Source organism: Mustela nivalis (genome assembly GCF_964662115.1).
Source record: "Mustela nivalis genome assembly, chromosome: 5".
Lineage (NCBI taxonomy): Eukaryota > Metazoa > Chordata > Mammalia > Carnivora > Mustelidae > Mustela > Mustela nivalis.
In genome coordinates this window covers 50,513,070-50,536,480 of record NC_139024.1, presented here as the reverse complement: position 1 = coordinate 50,536,480, position 23,411 = coordinate 50,513,070, and the positions used below count along the sequence as shown (strand labels likewise).

Below are 23,411 nucleotides of genomic sequence, written 5' to 3'. Positions count from 1 at the left end.
GTTCATAGGCTTAGAACATAAATTTCCTATAACTCAACCACAAAAGGGGTGGTATTCTAGGTGGAACTAACTGCTCAAGCAGTGCTTCTACTTATATTTCCTGCTTGATCACACATCATATATATTATAGCTACTTGATGATGGAGTATTGCTGTGTATACCTAACTTTAGGTAACACTGTTCAAATGAGCAGCTTTGGGCATATAATCACTTGGTATCCCATAATGAGGCAGTCATTTATTCTCTAGTAGGGCCAAATAGTGTTATGTGTGTGTATATAAAATCATATAATATAATTGCGTAAAATATATTTATATGGTTATATATTCACAAATATTATTAAATATATATTTATATTTATGTTTATATAAATGTATAAATATTAAATTATAATATAGTATATTTATTTGTATATATATATATATTTCTTGAATATATATGTATATATATGGAAGAAAGTTTTGACTTTCTTCCCAAACCAAGGGTTTTTCATTGTGATTTTCTAATTAGGGTTAACAACAGGCTTCATACAATTACTGATTAGTTCCAAGATTGTTGAGTATTATCGGTCTTATGGTCCAAGTGGCAGAGTTGCCTTTTACTCCACTTTGACCAGCTAGAGCTCTTTATACAACTCTGGGCTCTTCTCAATGCTTAGACCTGATTTACCCAGTATGTACATCCAAGTGGTAAACTGAAATGAGTATATGTTGCCTCAAATATCCATAAATGCCCATCAGGTATTATATATTTTTATTACTGATAGAAAATACATACTAAGGCAACTTGTGTTTCACTTTGGAAGGGGCATTTCAACATTCATCAGATCCAGAATGTCTCAACTGTTTCAGGTACCCGAATCCTGGGGTTTACTTTCTTCTAATATATGCATTTTACTAGGACCTTTAAAACAATTGCCATATCAGTACACCAGCATGATGTCCTGTAGAATATTCCGATGATCCAAATTCAATGAAATAATGACACAGAGCCAGCAAACTGACATGGCCTTAAATAGGGCAGAAGTATAATGATGACCCCTAGGTGAACACAAACTGCTTCATTTTATCCTTATTGGAATAGTAAAAAAAAAAAAAAAAAATTATCAGATTAATGCCTAACAAATATCAGAAGCAGTGTTGACTGCCAGGAAAGGAACTGCAACTGAAATAGTATCACTGAAGTAGAAACACCCCTAATGAAGTTTGTGGTAATTCACTGCCATTTTCCAAGATTTTTCTGTCTTCAACACAGGCCAGATAGCAAATATGTTGGGTATGTGGTAGGAATTTCCACCTTTGCATATTTCAAGACTGAAATGTCAGCACTGGGCTCTGTGAATACTCCAGGGGAATATGTAGATGTAGATCAAAGCATATTTGGTTTGGCTGAGTTTATAGGAAATGAGGAGGCTGAGTTTATAGGAATGACTTCCTAAACTACTGGGCCATCAAGGTCCCACTGCTTCTGCCAGGATTAAGAATTTGCAGGGCGCCGGGGTGGCTCAGTGGGTGAAGCCTCTGCCTTCAGCTCAGGTCATGATCTCAGGGTCCTGGGATTGAGTCCCGCATTGGGCTCTCTGCTCAGCAGGATGCCTGCTTCCTCCTGTCTCTCTCTGCCTGCCTCTCTGTCTACTTCTGATCTCTCTCTGTCAAATAAATTAAAAATTTTAAAAAATTATAAAAAAAAAGAACTTGCAAATCTAGGGAACCTCTACACCAGTTACATGATAAGTCTGAACCATGTCACCTCTGCCATAATCTGCACCAACAGAATGCATGGCCTTTGCCATGCTTCTCTTCTTCCATAATGCACTTCTAAATCAGGGTCTCAGATAAGTACCTCTGATTAGCAGAACTCAAATAATATCCAAAATTCAAACTTCACAGGAATCTGGGGAAAGTTATTTCTAACTTCCATTCTCTGCAATACAGGAAGATGGGCAAGAGTAGAAAAAGATGGCACGTGTGTTGTTTTCACCACTGTAGACTCTCCTATAACCTTGTAAGCCCTGGTTTCCATGCCAGCCTCTTTCAAAAGTTCTACTCTATTTACAAAAGGGCAAGTGTCAATTAAAATGTAAGGAAGACTAGAAACCATTTTTATAAAAATGTTCACAGAATTTAAATTACCTTAACAGCTATATACTTAGTCTTTGTTTTCTTATGAACTTCAGTCATTTTGGGGGGACTGTAGCAATTCCTATCTAGATTATGGAAAAGGTCTTTATTTTTTTTTATTTTTTTTTAATTTGTTATAAACATATATTTTTATCCCCAGGGGTACAGGTCTGTGAATCACCAGGTTTAAACACTTCACAGCACTCACCAAAGCACATACCCTCCCCAATGTCCATAATCCCACCCTCTTCTCCCAAACCCCCTCCCCCCAGCAACCCTCAGTTTGTTTTGTGAGATTGTCACTTATGGTTTGTCTCCCTCCCAATCCCATCTTGTTTCATTGATTCTTCTCCTACCCACTTAAGCCCCCATGTTGATGAACTTCTCTTCTGAACAGTGTTCTCTAATAGAATTGTATTAACTCTAGAAAAACAGATTTTATTTTTAGTATTTAACTTTTCAGGGTTCAATAAATTAAACTTCTGTAACCTTCAAGCTTTTCTATTATCGACCTACATTATATTAACATGTAACAATTATTGAGCACTTCCTGGGTACCTGGCACTATGTTAACAATTTTTACTCTCTAATTTCATATACACAACAACTGAAGTGGGTGCCATCACAATCATTATTTTGCAGATGTGGTAGCTTAGATATAAAAAGTTAAGTAACTCGCTAGTACAAGTTAATAGGCAGTGGAGCTAGGGTTTGGCTCAGGCAGTGTTAGCAGTCCACAGTCCACAGACCTAACCCTATGACTACCCTCATAAGTTTATTCTCACTTTCTTTTTTTTTTTTTTAAGATTTTATTTATTTGTTTGACAGAAAGATCACAAGTAGACAGAGTGGCAGGCAGAGAGTGAGAAGGAAGCAGGCTCCCTGCTGAGCAGAGAGCCTGATGCAGGGCTCAATCCCAGGACCCTGAGATCATGACCTGAGCTGAAGACAGAGGCTTTAACCCACTGAGCCAACCCAGGCACCCCTTATTCTCACTTTCTAAAGTAACTTTTATTTTACTGTGAATTTTTTTCTTAATCTCCTAAAGCCTTAAATATTAAGAAAGGAAGTAAACAACTAGAGCCAACAGAATTTTTTTAAGAGCTTAGATAAGGGTATTCTTTTTTCAGGTACAAACAAAAATGTAAATTATCTGCAAAAAAGTGACACTGGAGAATTACAGAGGGTGTGAGTCCTAGCCAGTTACATTACTGAGAAACAACAATGATAAATAACTCTGATTTCCTATAGTAATAAATTGATGTGGTTTTAGGATTGAGTTGACAAGCTGACTTAGAAAACTATTATTAAGAACGAGTTGTGCATATCAAGATTTACAATAGAAATTTTTGTTGAATTCTATAAGGTGTTCACTATGTTATTGTCATTGATTAACTTTTAAAGTATATTATTAAAATATCAATTTGAGAAGTACCTATGTTAAGTGTTTATCTTAAAGGACACAGGTGACATTTCACATGGCATTATATAGCATTGTCATTTAGACACTTTATATACAAAAGCAATGTCTCCTCAATATGATTTTAATCTATAGAACATGACAAGATAGGTGCTATTTCTTTGTTTCAAGATATTTCTGAAGCTTCCGTTCTCCAAAATATATTAAGGGACATGTTTAATGAAGTTCCAGCTTTGAGTTATACATACCTTAATGTGATTAATAATCAAATGGCATTTCTCCTAATAATTATATGGGATATACTTTATTGTCTCCCATTGTTCTTTTACATTTACTTAGTGGTGAGTACTTTCTGCTGCCCCTACATGAAAATTGAAAGTCCTGCATTTTTTCTTCTCTCTCTCTAAAGTGCCTCTCTTTTGACTTATAGAGAACAAGGAAGTCCTTCCCACCTGTCTTCAGTGCGGAGGTGGGATTCATAGTGCACCAATATCTATTCTAAAAGACATCTTCAAACTCCATTCTTTCACTACACACACACACACCTATACTTATATCTAGTGGGTAAGGGCTTAAGAGTCTTATCTTCTTTATTCATTCTGTATATGGTCCATCACCTAAATATAATTATGTATTTTGATACTTCAACTAAAACTTCCATTTCAGCACTTTGTCATACCTTTCAAAATATTAACCACTGTACAAAATTTTATTATTTATGTAGTCATAATTTATCTTAGTCTTAGAAATTGCCCTCTAAATATATTTTGACCTGACTTGATAGAAAATAGAAATTTACTCATTTTTATCTTTAGTTTCAGGTACAGCATTATGTCTCTCAGAGTCTGGTAACCCTGGGAAGTTGCAGCTTGTTGAGAAAATCTATAATATCTCTGCTTTTATCAGAAGTAAACAGCTTCACTGATGTTTTGGGTACCATCAATCAGGTATATATAGCCAAAAACTGTAACTCTTACCTATAGTTAATACAGCTATAGACTTTTCTTTCTTTTTCTCCTCTCTCTGCTTCCTGCCATGTTGATATTTTAGTTATTACCATTTTTTTCCTAGAGTATGTGGTTACAATTATAGTCTACTAAAATGTCAAAGATATTTTCAGAAAATCATTTTCAAAATAATACCATATTATCATCCTTACATGTATATGTATGCCAGGGGTGCCACTGTGACAAAGAATGCTTAGATGAATGGCCTTAAATCTCTCTAATTGAGAAGCATGTTCCTAAAGCAAAACAGTGAGAAAAATGTGATTGGGAGAGGATGCTAAATGTAAAAAAAGCCTCTCACCAATAGTTTTTATTTCTAATTGTTTATGAGAATCATCTGGTTAACTTCTAAATATCCCATTGTGAAGCCATATGCTAGTTCAATTCAATGGAGGTCTTTGGGTTTAAGATGCAGGTATTAGTATTCTTAGATCTCTTTAGGTATCCCAGTGAGTAGCCAAGTTTGAAAACTCACGCTCTAGGCCCCCTCATCTGTGCAAACTCTCACATCAATGCTGATAAACTTGTCCCATATTTTAATGCTGACCCTGGTATATTACGTGTTCACTTTGTCCACTGTTTTAATATTGTTACTGTCTCTGTGGTAGAAATAAGCACAATTAAAATTAGAGATAGGAAGAAATGTTTTGGTAAAGAAGAACAAATTTAATTAGAAAAAATATTATATATGTAATTTCAAATAGTATTTAATCATTACTTATATCTAAGTTTCCTACATTTTACAACATATTCCAAAAGTACTGTATAATATAATTGAAGTCACTGAATGACATGATAAATCATCTAGACAGCAGTTTTTCAAGGGACTCTTAAATGGTAAACTCTTTTAAGCGGTCTGTGAGGTGTTTTTTTTTTTTTTTAAACTAATTGTTACTGATGTTAATTAAGGAGTAAAAATCCATTTGGGAAACAGTGGAGTGCTAAAATACTTGGTGTTTGTAGGAGCTCCAACATCAAGGAATTGATCAAGGTAGGTTGCAGTTCCCTGAAAGGACTTCATGGAAAAGAAACAACTTGAAAAATGTATTTGAAAATCAGAAGATGACAATATAGAGGCACTGGGTGTAATTTTTAAAATACATGCCCAGGGGCACCTGGGTAGCTCAGTCAATTAAATATATGACTTTTGGTGTCAGCTAGGTCATGATGTCATGGGTCATGAGATGGAGCCCTGCATGGACTCTGTGCTCAGTGGGGAGTCTGCTTGAAGATCCTCTTCCTCTACCCCTCCTCCCACTTGTGTGTGCTTTCTCTTTCTAAAATAAATAAATAAATCATTTAAAAAGGTATCTAAAATGGGTGCCCAGCATTCTAAAAAACAAGGTAAGGTCATGGAGTTTAAAAACAGGAAGCAATGTGGGAAATGACTTTGATCAAATCATATTATTTGTGTAGAAAATAAAGTTCTGACAAAAAAAATTTTATTTACATATTCTCATTTAATCTTCATAAATCTCCATGAAGTAGTTGTACTTTTTACCTAGTATATAGATAAAGAAATCAAACCTAAGAGTGGTTAAGCAACTTGACCAAGATTGCAGAAACAACATATTTTAAAGCCATAATTCAAACATAGGTATTTTTATTATAAAATCACTTGAGAATAATAATAAGAAGAATACAACATAACTACTCTTGACAGGTAATAATGCATTAATATGTTTTACATGAATTTTCCTAATCTAGATGTTAGTATAGTTGTTTAAAGACAAAAACAAGGAAACTATTACTTGGTATTCTTTGAGTAGATAACAACATTCGCTCCAGCCATTTTAAGCAGAAAGGATGCATAAGTAGCTGTGGATTGTTGAGAGGGCTAAGAAAAGATACTTCAGGCTGTACTTTTCATGAACTCCTTCCATAATGACAGAGCAGAATTTGGCTACCAGAGGAATTGATACCTTTATCATTATGACTAGGAAGCTGCCTGCTGAATCAAGGAACTGCTGCTACCATCATAGTTTCCAGAAAACAGTCCTGCCGCAATGTACAACAGACAAATGTGTGCCCTGTGCTGTACCTGTCTCACTATGTGATTCAGTTTGAACTACAAAGTCTATGTGAGTGCATTTGTTTCTAAGCCAACTTTCTACTCATAACCATAGCAGCTAGAGAGTATAGAAAATGTAGTTTAGCAAATGCAGAGGAAGGGGATCAAGATGACAGGATGGGAAGATCCTGAGCTTACCTCCTCCAATGGACACACAAAGACTACAACTACATATAGAGCAACTCTCTCTGAGAAGAACGTGAGAACTATCAGAACAACTTTAACACAGCTCAAGATACAAAGGAAAAGCCACATCAAGAAGGGTAGGGGCAGAGAGGTATTCTGGTTGAGACCCAAAATCCCCAGCATGGCAACCCACAAATGAGAGAGATGTAACAGGTGTGGAAGTCCTTCCTGAAGAGTGAGAGAAGCCCACATTGACCACCTCCACCCTTCAAGGATATACACCAGGAAGGTAAGCCTCCATAACATCTAGCTTTGAAAATCAATAGGACTTAAATCTAGGATCTTTAAAAATCACTAGGGCTTACCTTCAGGAGAGCCAGAGGGCTACAGAAAACTGACATTGTTCTTCACAGCCTGAGTACAATCCCACTCACTCTGGGATCCAGCATAGAGGCAGCAGTTTGAAAAGAATCTGGGCCATACATAAAGGAGATTTACTGACTACTTTTAGGGCATGTACTGGAGGGGCAAGGATCTATAGGAACTGCCTCTGGGAACAAAAATGCTGACAGGCACAATTTTTCTTATCCTCCTTCAAGCTAGTTAGCCTATGCTCATTCAGAAAATTCTCTATCTACCTTGAAAGCACTGGATGTGACTCACCCTAGTGTTCTGTGGCTGCACTGCTCAAACCCACCTACCCTGCCAGGTGCTATTCCAAAGTGGTTCCCACCCTGCCATACATGGCGGACAGTCTTGGCCAGGTCCAGGACTCCCCAAAGCAACTCCTGCCCCAGAGAGGGAGGAAAGAGCCTTACCCACATGCACATCCACAATAGTTGCCAGCAGGCCTTCTAACCAGCCACACCAGGGACTAAACTCATTCACCAGCACACCCACATCAGCTGCAGCTGGGACTCCCACCAACCACTGGGGACCATACAGAGTCCACAAGGAACAACCCTGAAGTGCCTAGATCTGATGACCAGGAATTATTGCATTCCTATGCCCCACAAAATGCCACACAGAAACAAGTGCAGAGTCAGGCAAAATGAGGAAACAGAAGAGTATGTTCCAAATGAGAGAACAAGACAAAACCTTAGAAAAACAACTAAGTAAAATGGAGATAAGCAATCTACCTGATAAAGAATTCAAAGTAATGGTCATAAAGGTGCTCACTAAACTCAGGAGAAGAATGGATAAATACAATGAGAGCTTCAAAAAAGGGACAGACAGTATGAAAAGGAACCAATCAGAGCTGAAAAAATGCATTAACTAAAATGAAAAATACACTAGAGGGAATCAACAGCAGATTAGAGGATGCAAAAGAATAGAGGAACAATCTGAAAGACAGTGTAGTGGAAGTCATCCAAACTGAACAACAAAAAGAAAACAGAATTTGAAAAATAAGGATAGGATAAGGGATTTCTGGAATATCAGCAAGGGTATAATACTCACATTATAAGGATTTCAGAAGAAAAGAAAGAGAAGAGGCCAGAAAAATTATTTGAAGAAATAATAGCTGAAAACTTCCCAAACCTGTGGAGGGAAACAGATAACCAGATCCAGGAAATATAGAGAGCCCCAGTAAGTCAAAGAGGTCTATTCTAAGATATTAAGGATTAAAATGTCAAAAAATTTTTAAAAAGGTAAAATATTAAATGTACCAAGAGAAAAGCAACTAGTTACATACAAATTACCACCCGTAAGACTGTCAGCCGATTTTTGAGTAAAAAATTTGCAGGCCAGATGAGAGTGGCATGATATTCAAAGTGCTGCAAGGAAGTACACTACAACCAACAACACTCTACCCAGTAAGGCTATCATTCAGAATTGAAGGAAATACAGTTTCTCAAACAAAAGTTAAAAGAGTTCACTTTTAGTAAATCAATCTTATAATAATTGTTAAAGGGCCTTCTTTAAGTAGAAAAGAGGCCAGAGAAGAAGAAAGAGAATTAAGAAATAAAAAATTTCACTGGTAAGAACAAACATATGGTAAAGGTAGTAAATCAGTCACATATAAAGCTAGTATGAAGGTTAAAAGACAAGAGTAGTTAAGTCAGGTATATCTATATTGATTAGTTAAGGGATACACAGAATTAAAAGATGTAAAATATCACATCAAATGTATAAAATGTGGGGAGGAAGGTAAAAAATGTAGTGTTTTTACAGTATGTTCCAAGTTAAATTACCTTCAACTTAAAATAGACTGAGAATACTTAGGATGTTCTGTATGAACCTTATGGTACCCACAAGCCAAAAACCTGTAATAAATACACAAAAAATAAAGAGAAAGAAATACCAACATAACACTAAAAAATAATTATCAAACCATAAGGAAAGAGAACAACAGAAAAAGAAGGGAACAGAGAACTACAAAAGCAACCAGAAAGCAATTAAGAGAATGGCAATCAGTGTATACCTACCAATAATTACTTTAAATGTAAATGAACTACATGCTCCAAAAAAAAAAATAAATAAAATAAGATGACTAAATGGATTAAAAAAAAAAAACACTGATCTATATGCTTCCTAAAAGAGACTCACTTCAGAGCTAAAAACATGTATAAACTGAAAGTGTAGGAATGGAAAAAGATACTCCATGCAAAGGGACACTAAAAAAAAAAAAAAAAAAAAAAACCTGGGATAGCAATCCTTATATCAGATAAAATAGAATCTAAAACAAAGCCTGGAATGAATGACAAGTAAGAGCACTGCATAATGACAGAAGGGTCAACCAAAAAAGAGAATATAATAATTGTGAATATCCATGCACTCAACATAGGAACACTAAATATATAAAGTAAATATTAAGAAATGTAAAGGGAGAAATTCATAGTAACAAAATAATAATAGGGAAGGTTAAGACCCCACTTATTTCAAAGGATAGACCATCCAGACAGAAAAATCAATAAGGAAACAGTAGCTTTAAATGACACATTAGAACAGTTGGACTTAATAGACATATACCAAACCTTCCAAACAAAATGCATTCTTTTCAAGCACTCATGGAACATTCTCCAGTACAGGTCACATGTTATACCACAAAACAACTTTTAATAAATTTAAGAAGACTGAAATCATATCAAATATCTTTTTTTTAATCACAACAGTATGAAACTAGAAATCAATTATAAGAAAAAAAGTTGAAAAACACACATGTTGAGGCTAAAGAGCATGCTACTAGACAATGTGTCCGTGAAAAAGCTAAGGGGAAATAAAAAAAAATAAATAGAGACAAAAGAAAATGGTAACACACAATATTCTATAATGTCTGGGACACAGGAAAAGTAATTTTAAGAGACAAGTTCTACAGGCCTACCTCAAGAAACAAAAAAGTCTCAAACAATCTAACTTTATAGGTAAAGAAACTAGAAAAAGAACAACAACAAAGAAAAGCCCATGGTAGAAGGAAGGAAATAATAAAGACAAAAGAAATAAGTGAAATAGATAAATGGATAATAGATATCGATAATAAATCGATAAGTAGATAAACAAAAACTGCAGGAGAAAAGATCAATAAAACTAAGTGCTGTTTTTCAAAAGATAAAACTGACAAACCTTAACCCGGATTCATCAAGAAAAAAGAGAGGTCAGTCGGGGCACCTGGGTGGCTCAGTGGGTTAAGCCTCTGCCTTCAGCTCAGGTCATGATCTCAGGGTCCTGGGATCGAGGCCCGCGTCGGGCTGTCTGCTCAGCGGGGAGCCTGCCTGCTTCTCTCTCTCTCTCTCTCTCTCTGCCTGCCTCTCTGCCTACTTGTGATTTTTCTCTGAAACAAATAAATAAATAAAATCTTTTAAAAAAAAAGAAAAAAGAGAGGTCAAGTAAACAAAATCAGAAATAAAAGAGGAGAAATTACAATCAATACCACAGAAATACAAAGGGTTATGAAATAATACTGTGAACAATTATACACAAATTTACATAAACTAGAAGAAATGACTGAGTTCCTAGACACGTATATCCAAAACTAAAATTCTATTTCATGAAGAAATAGAATATCTGAACAGACCAATTGCTATTAATGAAACAGTGATTCGGGGGAAAAAATCCCAACAAACAAAAGCTAAGGAAGAGTTAGCTTCACAGGTGAATTCTACCAAAAATTTAAAGAAGAATTAATACATAGTTTCAAATTACTACACAAATTGAGGAAGATAAAGCACTTCTAAACTCATTTTATGAGGCCAGCATTACCCTGACACTAAAACCACAAAGACCCTACAAAAATGTAAAGTACAGGCCAATATCCCTAATGAGTACAGATGCAAAAATCCTCAACAAAATATGTTAGCAAACCAAACTCAACAATAAATTGAAAGGATCATACTCCATGCCAACTAGAATTCATTTCAGGGTTGCAAGGGTAGTTTAACATCCACAAATCAATCAACATGATACACCACATTAACAAAACAAAGTATAAAAATCATGTAATCTGAAGAGCTACAGAAAAAGCATTTGGCAAAATTCATCATTTATGATTAAAAACTTTCAACAAAGTGGGTACAGAGGGAATACACTGCAACCTAATAAAGTTCATGTATGACAAACCCACAGTGAGCATGCTCTGTAGTAAAAATTTGAAAGCTATTCTTCTAGGATCAGGAACAAGACAAGGATTTCCATGCTTCACCTTTATTCAATATAGTACAGGAAGTCAGAGCTTTAGGAATTAGGCAAGAAAATAAATAAAAGACATTCAAGCTAGATATGAAGAAGTAAAACTGTCACTATTTGCCGATGACATACTTATATAGAGAAAACACTAAAGACTCCACCAAAAATCTATTAGATGTAATAAATGAATTCAGCAAAATTGTAGGATATTAAATCAATAAATAAAAATCTGTTGTTTCTATAATTAATAATGAGCTATCAGAGAAATTAAGAAAAAATTTTAAATTACATCAAAAAGAATAAAATATCTAGGAATAAATTTAATGAAGGAAGTAAAAGACCTGTATTCTGAAAACTATAAGACATTGATGAAAGAAACTTAATATGACACAATTAAATGGAAAGACATTGTGTTCATAGGTTAAAAGAAATAATATTGTTAACATATACATATTATGCAAAGTAATCTATAGATTTAATGGAATACCTTTCAGAATTCCAATGAATTTTTTTTCATAGACCTAGAATAACTCATCTTAAAATTTATATGGAATCACAAAAGACCCCAAATAACCAAAGCAGTCTTGAGAAGGAACAACAGAGGAGGTATCACACTCCCAAATTTTAAACTATACCAACAAAGCTCTAGTAATCTAAATAGTTAGAGCACTTGCCTAAAAAGCAACACATACTTCAATGGAACAGGATAGAGAGCCCAGAAATAAAACCATACTTATATAATCAATTAATCTACCACAAAGGGGACAAGAATATACAATGGGAAAAAGATAGTCTCTTCAATAAGTGGTGCTGAGAAAAATGGAGAGCTACATGCAAAATAATGAAACTAGACCACTTTCTTACCATACACAAAAAATAAGCTCAAGTGGTTAAAAACGTAAATGTAAGACCTGAAACAATAAGACTTCTAGAAGAAAATATAGGCAGAAACGCTTTGACATCAGCATGGGTAATTTTCTTTTGGCTATGTCTCTTCATGTAAGGTTGACAAAAAAGAAAAAATAAACAATGGGGCCACATCAAACTACAATGCGTGTAGTTTATAGTGAAGGAAGCCACCAACAAAATTAAAAAACAATCTATTGAGGGGAGAAGATACTTGCAAATGATATATCAGCTGAGTTAATATCCAAAATATAGAAAGAACTCCTACAACTCAATAACAACAACAAAACACTTGATTAAAAAATGGGCAGAGGATCTGAATAGACATTTCTCCAAAGAAGACATATAGATGGCCAACAGCCAGAAGGAAAGATACTCAGCATTACTAATCATCGGGAAAATGCAAATCAAAACCATAATGATATAATACCTCACACTTATCAGAGTGGCTGGTATCAATAAGACAAGAAATAATAGACATTGCTGAGGATGTGAAGAGGGAATCCTCTTGTACTGATGGTGAGAATAAAAATTGGTCCAGCCACTATGGATAACAGGACAAAGCTTCATCAGAGAAGTAATAATATAATTGCCATATATCATTCAACAGTTTCACTTCTGGGTCTTTATTTGAAGAAAATGAAAACATTAATTTGAAAAGATACATGTACTCCTATGTTCGTTGCAGCATTATTTACAATAGCCAAAATATAAAAGCAACCTAGGTATCTGGGATAAATGGATTGATAAAGAAGATATGGTATACACACACATATACAGAGTGGATTACTCAGCATTAAAAAAGAATGAAGCTTGCTACTTGTGACAACAGGGAGGGTCCTCGATGTGAAATCAATGAGACGGAGAGAGACATATAAATATGATTTAACTTATATATGAAATCTAGAAAAACAAAACAAATGAACAAACAAAACAGAAACAGACTCCTAGATACAAAGAACAAACTGATGATTACCAGAATGAAGTGGGGTGAGAGGATGGGCAAAACAGGTGAAGGGGATTAAGAGGTACAAACGTCCAGTTATAAAAGTGATGGGAATATAAAGTACATCCCATCACTTTCCTGGTCAATAATACTATGTGATATTGTATAGTAATAGATGGTAACTAGACCTATCATGGTGATCATTCCTAATATATAAAAAGAGCAAATCACCATCTGAAACTAAGTATCTTATGTATGTTGATTATAATTAAATTTTAAAAATGTAGTTTTATGCTTTTTTCAGCTTTTTAGCTCTGAAAAGTGATAGAATGGCTATTGATATAGTCAGTCCAAGGGATCCTTCACATCTAAGGCTCAGAGATTCAATTATAAGCTGGTAAGAGATGGAATCAGAGTAGGAGTGAACATAGGGCAAAGGGCAAGAATAGTCTCTTTATTTGAGACTGCCAGCGAAATAAACCTTCCACAAGCAGCAAGAGAGAAAACCACTCTATATTAAGGGAGTTATCCAACGGTCTCCAGAAGAGAGTAAAAGAGAGGAGAATCAGTGGAAAAAATTAATACTGTAAAACTAAGATGTAAAGATGTAAAACAATGATGTCATTGAGGAGAATTAGGTAAGTAGGAAGGAATGCTTGTTTGTGAAAAGTGTAGTTTAGATATACTGAATTTGAGGAAACATTGAAGTAATCTAAATGTAGGCTCAGGGAAATACAAAATTAAAATTTGAAAGAAAGGAAAGGGGCATACCCAATGTATGGCAATCACAACACCAGTCAGAAAGAGAACAGGGACTCGGGAAAAGTAAGGTGAAATGGGAAAGGATGTACAAACAAAGAAAAGAAGACAAGCTTTATTTCAATAAGTATGTTAGATGGCTACTATAAATGTTAGGCTTAAATGGTTTAAAATTCTTGTCAGATATAGAGTAATATGTATATATTTATTATACATAATATGAAAATGCAAGAAATGAATAAATCAAATACTGATATTAATATCATACTGCACATTTTATATCTTTCCAGTTTTCTTTTTAACTTAGAGGTTTTTGCTCCCCCAAATATTTATATCATATAGCACATAGTTTTGTATTCTACTTTCTCATGTAACAGCATATCATAGCACTTTTCAAATTTTGTTTTCCTAAGGAAATGTGATTTTTAGTGACTCAGTAGTATCTTATGATATTCACATTCTTGATTTATTTAGTCTTTGTCGAACATATAGGTTATTGCTATATGCATTGACCACTGATAGTATCAAACATTTTCTGAAATTTCATCTCCATGAAATTAAATTCATGGAGATAAATTTTAGAAGGTGACCTTATTGCATTAGCTGCATTCAACTCATATTAGCAATTTGTATCCCAAACTTACAAATTAAGATGATTGTTTTTGAAAAAGCATGTCTTTTTTTTTTTTTGAAAAGCATAGATATACGCTCTAGTTCCATCCATGTTGTTGCAAATGGCAAGATTTCATTTCTTTTGATGGCTGCATAGTATTCCATTGTGTATATATACCACATCTTCTTGATCCATGGAGGCTTAAGTGGGTAGGAGAAGAATAAATGAAACAAGATGGGATTGGGAGGGAGACAAACCATAAGTGACTCTTAATCTCATAAAACAAACTGAGGGTTGCTGGGGGGAGGGGGTTTGGGAGAAGGGGGTGGGATTATGGACATTGGGGAGGGCATGTGCTTTGTGAGAGCTGTGAAGTGTGTAAACCTGGTGATTCACAGACCTGTACCCCTGGGGATAAAAATATATGTTTATAAAAAATAAAAAATAAAAAATTTAAAAAAAAGCATAGATATAAAAATATCTGATTATTTAAAACAAATATAATTTCTTAGCACATCTGAAAAAGAACTTAAAAAGTCATGGAAGTAGGACACCTGGGTAGCTCAGTCATTAAATGTTTGCCTTCAGCTCAGGCTATGATTCCAGGGCCCTGGGATCAAGTCCCAAATTGGGCTCCCTGCTCAGCAGGAAGCCTGCTTCTTTCTCTCCCACTCCCTTGCTTATATTCTGTCTCTCGCTGTCTCTCTCTCAAATAAATAAGTAAAAATCGTTAAAAAAAAAAAAGTCATGAAAGTTTACTATTAACAGAGCTAGCCTCTCCAGTGTAAGCTAAAAATCTAGATAAATATATGAATTCATGAACTTCAGACAATAGGCAGTACAGGGAGCTCCCTGGGTGGCTCAGTCAGTTAAGCTTCTACCTTGGGCTCAGGTCATGATCTCCAGGTCCTGGGATCGAGCCCAGTGTTGGGCTCCCTGCTGAACAGAGGTCTATTTCTAACCCTGCTCCCCATTCCTGTGCTTGCTCTCTCTCTCTTTCTCTCTGTGTCAAATAAATAAAATCTTAAAAAAAAAAGAAAAGGCAGTACCAAATTTTGATTCCTGAGATGAGGGAAATAAATGATAAGAGCCCCATGATTGCCTTGACTTTTGGCCTAGAGGACCTTTCTGGACTGTGGCATAGGTGGAATCCAACCAAGTCACTAAACTGGAGGGGCAGAAAGTGAAGTTCAGCTGTGCTCATATAGGTAGTATTTCTGGGTCAGAATCATGAAGAAAAAAAAAATCATGAAGAAGAGCTCATGAAATTTATATAGACGCTTTCTTGATTATTTGTTAAATAGTAAACTGCACATGTGTAGGAGGACACCTCACATGGCCAAGCAAAGAAAATCCTCTCAGAGAAAAACTACTACAAAGAAGTCATGAGCCTAATGACACACAAGTGTTTGGGACCACCCAAATTTCAACCAGCCAAAATGGCAAGACCTTATTTAATACTCCAGGCATAGAGTAGAAACCCTAAAGGGTTACACTTAGCCAAATGGTAACTTAAAGCACTAGGATAAAACTATGGTAAAGTGATTGTAACAAAGCTTAGAAACAAACCTACAAAGGATTTTGCTGATTTACAGCTAGATTTATGGCCCACTGGGTATATAATGCAGAAAGTCAACAACATGATATCATTAATATCTAGCATCCATTCAGAAATTGAAACATAGGAAGAAGCAAGAATGACCCATAACCATGAGGAAAAAAATCAATTAATAGGAATAGAACCAGAAATGACAGAAATAATGGAATTAGCATACAAGTTCCAAAAGCTATTTTAAATATGCTAAAAAAAATCATGAATCGCAAGTGGAAAAATAGAACATTTCAATATAATAATAAGAGTAATATATATTGACAAACCTGTTAAAAGCAGAATTAGGTAAGTATAAATATGAAAGTATCTTTGCCAGTAATCAACAATTTAGATTAAGCATACACATTCCTTGGGCATCCGAGTGGCTTGTCAGTTAAGCTTCTGCCTTTGGCTCAGGTCATAATCCCAGAGTACCAGGATGGAGTCCTGCATTGGGCTCCCTGCTTAGCAGGGAGTCTCCTTCTCCCTGTGCCCCTCACCCCACTTGTGCTCTCTCTCTCTTTCTCTCAAACAAATGAATAAAATTTAAAAAATTAAATATACACATTCTTGAAAGATTAAAATTACCAAAACTGATAGAAGACACCGATTACCCTACTCTGATTAAATAAATTATTTTTAAAATTATAAATCTCTCCACAAAAACTGCTCCAGTTCCAAATGAATTCTGTCATACATACATACATATAACAGCACTGTTATATAAACTTTTTAGAAGAGACAGTAGGGAAAATTTCATAACTCGTGAGATCAGCATTACATCAGCATTAGATCAGCACCAAAACCAAAGACATTACAAGAAGAAAACAAATTTAGACCAATATTTTTAGTGAACATAGAAGTAAAATCCTTACTGCATATTAGTAAATAGGATCCAGCAACATATAAAAAGAATAATATGTGATTATCAAGTGGGGTTTATCACAGGAATGCAATGCTTTCATATTCATAAAATAATGGATATAATTCACAATATTAAGAGACTTATCAAGAAAATTCTTATGATCTCAGTACATGCAGAAAATGCACTTGGCAAAATTCACCACCCTTTCATGTATTAAAAAAAAAAAATGTAAGAATAGAAAGAAAATTTCTCAACCTGATAAAAGTTCTTTCTATGAAAAACCTCTAGATAAACCCAGTGGTGAAAGACTGAATATTTTTTCCTCCAAGACTGTAAATCAGGTATGAATGTTCTCTCTTCACTTCTATTTGGCCTTGTGCTAGAGATCCCAGCCACTTCAATAAAGCTACTGTGCTTTTAGAAAGGAAGACGTAAGACTATTTTTAGAGTCAACATGATCAGGAATGTAGAAAATCTTAGAGAGTTTACCAAATAGATAATCTTGAAGTAGACCCACCCACATATGGCTAATTGATTTTAGACATTACTAAGGTAATCCAACTGAGAAAGAATAGATCAACAACTCAATATAAAAACAAGCAAAAATTTTGAGCACAGAAAAGAAGATACACTAATGGCCAATAAATACATGAATAATGCACAATATCATCAGTCATCAGAAAAATACATTGAAAAATGGCCAAAATGGCTAAAACTGAAAAGGCTAACAATACTAAATTTTGGTGGGGGTGTAGGAACTCATAAATTGCTACTGGGAATGTAAAGCAGACTGTCAGTTTCTCAGAAAGTTAATTATATACTTACCATATGGCTGAGCAATTCAAAGGCTATGTTAACATAAATAATTGTTCAGGAGTGTACATAGTATTTTTAATTTTGAGTATCAATCTGGAAGTAACTCATATTCCCACTGACAGGAGAATTAATGAACAGGTTATCTTAAACATATTCAGTGGAATACTGAATTCAGTATTGAATCAGTGATATACACAACAGCAGAGATGAACCTAAAAAATACTAGACTAAGAAAAATAAGCCAGACGTAAGAGAACATCCATGGTGTGATTAAAAATCTATGAAGTACTAAAATTAGGCAAAGCTAATGTATGGTGAAAGATATTGTAGTAGCGGTTGACTTAGGGAGTGGGCCTGGGATTGATGCAAAAGGAGCATGCAGGACTAGGGTGTGAGTATATGGGTGTATGCAGTCACTCACTGTTCATCAAAATGTGCATTGAAGATCTGAGCATTCCACTGTGTGTGAACTATACCTCATTTAAAATATATTTTTTGAAATCTAACTTTTAAAATCTGAACCCAAAGTAAATATAATAATGTAATTTTCCTCAATTTTACTATTTTTTTGGTTCACTTAAAAGACTATTTCTTTGTTCCTATCAGAGTGAGTACTAAGGTGTCACCAAGAACTGTATGAAAAACAGTTTTAATTTCTAATGATGGAAAGCTTTCTAAATAATCACCAAGTCAAAATGAACATATAGTATAATAAAAAATATAATATAGATGAATCTCATTCACTTTCTAATGTACTAGTATATCAGATGAAGAGAGATCCAATTTTATAAAAATTAGTGAGAAATCTAGTAACTATTACAGACATTTATGGAGCCTTATTATGTGGCAAACATGATGCTGAACATTTTATATTTCTCCAAGGCTTTTAGATATATTTTTTGTTTAAAATAGATAGCTACCAATTTTAATTTTCTGGTTATGTCATTTAATTTTCCCAACTAAACTATGAAGTAGTATTTCTTCCATTTTACAAGAGGAGAAGTGGGATTAGAAGATTAGAGTAACCAGCCCACAGGTACAGTCACCACAGTACCAATTACTGAACTCAGGAAATCTGACTCCAGAGTATGTCTGGAAGATCAAGTATGCAGTATTTTCTGTTACTACTTATCACCGTACTTCTTTGCTGACACTGACATTGTTTATATTTTAACTTGTCACCTACAACTCATATGTATATTGTCCCACTTATTTTTTATACAAATAAAATTACTATAGGTAACATATTTATATCAATTTTAATATCTGCTTCCATAATCTGTGAACCAGATTTTTGAGAAAGTAGGTTTGTATCCTTATTTTGCCATCCTTTTCTATAGCTGTACTTATTTAAATTCAGTTCTCTTGGGTGTTGAAAAAATTGTTTCTATGATGCTAAGGATAACACTTTCATAATATCTTGACAAGTATGTATCTTGTGTACATCTATTTGGAGACTTTTCTTTATCAACTGATTAAAATTGAGAGGTTTTTGTTTGAAGTAAGAGAATTTTCTCATCATGATTATTGTATATTTACCATCTGTGACATAATCACTTTGGCTTTCTATTTATTTTGAAAATGACTTTGAAAAAGTGATTTCTGTAGGCTTCCATAAACTGCTGTTATCTTGATTTTCTAAGGGCCTGCATTGTTTGGCTGCTCAAAACTGAGAACAAAATCAAGATATTGATTTTAATTTCTCAATCATTATGCCATTGGGACCTTGTATTGGCTTTGTGAGTAACTCCTTTCAATGACTTTCTTCCTCTCCAAGCAGCTGTCATTTAGGAAAAGCCAGTCAGTAAACAAATAGTTACAAAGCATCCATGGAGTGAATATCTCTGTGAAAAGCAACGGACAAATTTTGTGTTTTAGTTTTAAGAATTTTGTTAATAAGTTTACAGATTTCTCTGGATAACTAGATGGTATGTAATTTTCATAGAACCTTGCCTTCTAATCAGGAACCAACTAAAATTTTATGCTACTGAAAGCTAGTTTATCAGTATATTTTATTTTTAAACTTTAAACAAAGTAGAGAGTTCTGTTTATGTAGAAAGGTGAAATGGAAAAAGAGGCATGACTATTATTGATAATGCTGCTATAAACATCAGGGTGCATGTATCCCTTTGAATTACCATTTTTGTATTTGGGTAAATACCCAGTAGTACAATTGCTGGATCCTAGGGTAGCTCTATTTTTAGCTTTTTGAGGAGCCTCCGTACTGTTTTCCAGAGGTGGGTGCACCAGTTTGCATTACCTCCAACAGTGCTCAAGGGTTTCCCTTTCTCCACATCCTTGCCAACACCTGTTGTCTCTTGTGGGGTTAATTCTTGTGAGGTGATATCTCATTGTAGTTTTGATTTGTATTTCCTTGTTGGTGAGTGATGTTGAACAACTTTTCATGTGTCTGGTGGCCATGTAATGTACATCTTCTTTGGAAAAATGTCAATTCATGTCTTCTGCCCAATTTTTAACTGGATCATTTGTTTTTGGGGTGTTGAGTTTTAGAAGTTCTTTATATATTTTGGATTCTTACCCTTTATCAGATGTCATTTGCACATACGTAATTCCATAGGACTTTAGTTTTGTTGATTGTTTCCTTTGTTGTGCAGAGGCTTTTTATTTTAATGAAGTCCCAATAGTTTATTTTTGCTTTTGTTTCCTTTGCCCAGTAGGAAGTCGCTACAGCCAATGTCAAAGAGGTTACTGCCTGTGTTCTCCTCTAGGATTTGGATGGTTTCCTGTCTCACATTTAGGTCTTTCATCTATTTTGAATTTATTTTTGTGTATGGTGTAAAAAAGTGGTTCAGTTTCACTCTTTTGTGTGTTGCTGTCCAGTTTTCCCAATACCACTTGTTAAGAGACTTTTTTTCATTGGATATTTTTTTTTCTTGCTTTGTCAAAGATTAATTAACAATATAATTGTGGGTTCATTTCTGGGTTTTCTACTCTGTTCCATTGATCTGTGTGTATATTTTTGTAGAAAGAGCCCAAATGTCCATTGACTGATGAATGGATGAGGAAGATGTGGGGTGTGTGTGTGTGTGTGTGTGTGTGAGATGAAGTATTACTCAGCCATAAAAAAGAAAGAAATCTTTCCATTTACAATGATGTGGGTGGAGCTAGAGGATATTATGCTAAGTGAAATAAGTCAGAGAAAGACAAATACCATATGATTTCATTCATGTGGAATTTAAGAAGCACAACAAATGAGGGTGCCTGGGTGGCTCAGTGGGTTAAGCCTCTGCCTTTGGCTCAGGTCATGATCTCAGGGTCCTGGGATCAAGCCCTGCATCAGGCTCTCTGCTCCGTGGGGAGCCTGCTTCCCCTTCTATCTCTGCCTGCTGCTCTGCCTACTTGTGACCTCTCTCTCTGTGTCAAATAAATAAATAAAATCTTAAAAAAAAAAAATGAAGCACAACAAATGAATATAGGGGGAAAACAAGAGAGAAGAAAACCAAGAAACAGACTCTCAAACTATACAGAACAAACTGATAGTTACCAGGGTTGGAGGGGGGAATGGGTTAATAGGTGATAGGGATAAGAAGTACATTTATTGTGATGAGCACCAGGTATTATATGTAATTGTTGAATCACCAAATTCCACACCTGAAACTAGTATTAAACTGTAGACTATATGTTAACTAACTGGAATTTAAATAAAAATGAAAGAGGGGGAGGCACCAGGTAGCTCAGTTAGTTAAGCATATGACTCTTGATTTCCACTCAGGTCATGATCTCAGGGTCCAGAGACTGAGCCCCAAAATAGCCTCTCTGCTCAGCAGGGAGTCTGCTTGAAATTCTCACTCCTCTCCCTCTGCTCCAAACCCCTGTGTTCTCTCTTGTTCTCTCTCAATTTCTCTCTAAAATAAATAAGTAACCCTTTTAAAAAAAAATTTAAAGAAAGAAAAAGAGGCATAAATACTTAGTTTATACTTTATATGAATGTTAAAGAATCCTAATTCCAATCTAGCTCCAATCTGGACCCTATTAACCAACCACTCACTTTGATATAAGTAGGAAGGTAACAAAGATAGCATTTTATAAAGACGCTGAAATCCATCAAAAGACAGTTTCTGTGGAGTGTCAAGTAAAATCAGCTAGGCAGAGAGAGAGGGTGCCAAAGCAAGACAGGAAGTAGACAGTGTAGAAGCTCACTGGGGGTCAGGCTTTCCCTGGCAAAATACTGGCTGACACCTGTGAGCAAACTCATGACTGACTTGCCAAATTGAATTCTGTGAGTCAGACAGGTATATTTATTCAACACAAACTGTACAAATAATTTTAAAGAGATAGACAATCAAAGGGTACAGATAAAGTAGAAAGGAATATGGGACATCCTGTGTGGTTCACAGCTTCCTTGTTTGAGACATGTCTCTCTGTCTTTGAATGATGGGTGAGGTCTCCCAGTGAGATCCTAAAGGGTTTTTCACACAGTGGGAGCTTTAAGTTGGTGAATATGTCCATTCCATAATGCAGAGAATTTTACCGGTAATATGCTGATCTTCAAGAAGGCATGTCTCGTAGATTCTGAGTCTTTTTAGTTTAAGTAATTCTTTAGCTAGGAATTTTCTACTAAGGACATTAAATAGCATAAAATTTCCTCCTAATAGCAAATGCCAGGAGGCCCACTTGAGATACACCTAGTCATCAGCTCTTTTTCTTCCCCCTCTGGCATATTCCCAGTAAGTACCAGCAGCTTTATTTTTTTTTTTTTCTGCTAACTCAATGTCAAGTTCCTGAGGCTTCAGTGTGCTAGGAGAATTGTTTATGAAACTGAGTCATCTGAGAAAGAAAATTTCTTTATAGAGGTGTATTTCAGTTGTTGACATGGTAAATAGGTTTATGATATTCCCCCAATAAATATATATAGTTTATAATAAATAAAAGATGAATACTAAGATTACATAATGCACTACACACCAATAAGAAAAGGAGATAAACAATCCAATAGAAAATTGGGCTAACAACATGACAAGTCAGTTTTATAGAAGAGGAGACATGAAAGGAAAATTGACATGAATCATGTTCAACTTCAGCAATAACAGGGAAATGAAAATTTAAAAAGCAATAGGATGTTTCACAGTGAATATATTGACATAAACTAAAAAACAATTAACAACAATATTAGGTATTAGTGGAGAAATGGAATTTGTCACTGAGTAAAGCTAAAGATGCGTATTTTCTAAGATAGAGCAGGACTACTGGGCAAAGGAGATCTGTGCTCATTTTAACATTTTTATAATAACTAAAAATTGGATATAACAGTGCCCAGTTGTAAAAGATGGCTGGATGTGGTAAATCAAAAATGAATATTCTGTAGCAGTTAAAATGAATAAATCAGGTCTTCATGTATTAACAATGATAAATTTTGAAAACTGTAATGTTGAGTTATGAGGAAGAACAAAGTATTGAAGGAATAGAGCTACCCAAGTATACTGGTTTTGAAAATTAGATACAAAAAATTTTGCACACAGCCCACGCAAGACATTTTCAGTATATCCATACTTTTAAACAGTCTTTTAAAAATACAAAAATCTAAAGTAAA

General features: G+C 34.8%; 1 protein-coding gene across 1 annotated transcript in view; it reads left to right on the top strand.

The window, feature by feature from the left end:
- Window positions 1-23,411, top strand: part of MEI4 (meiotic double-stranded break formation protein 4) — a 229,459-nt gene that overhangs the window by 144,938 nt on the left and 61,110 nt on the right. Inside the window, exon 4 of the mRNA XM_082729639.1 lies at window positions 4,356-4,487. Within this exon, the coding sequence (XP_082585765.1) occupies window positions 4,356-4,487 (132 nt within the window). The remainder of the gene's footprint in view (window positions 1-4,355; window positions 4,488-23,411) is intronic.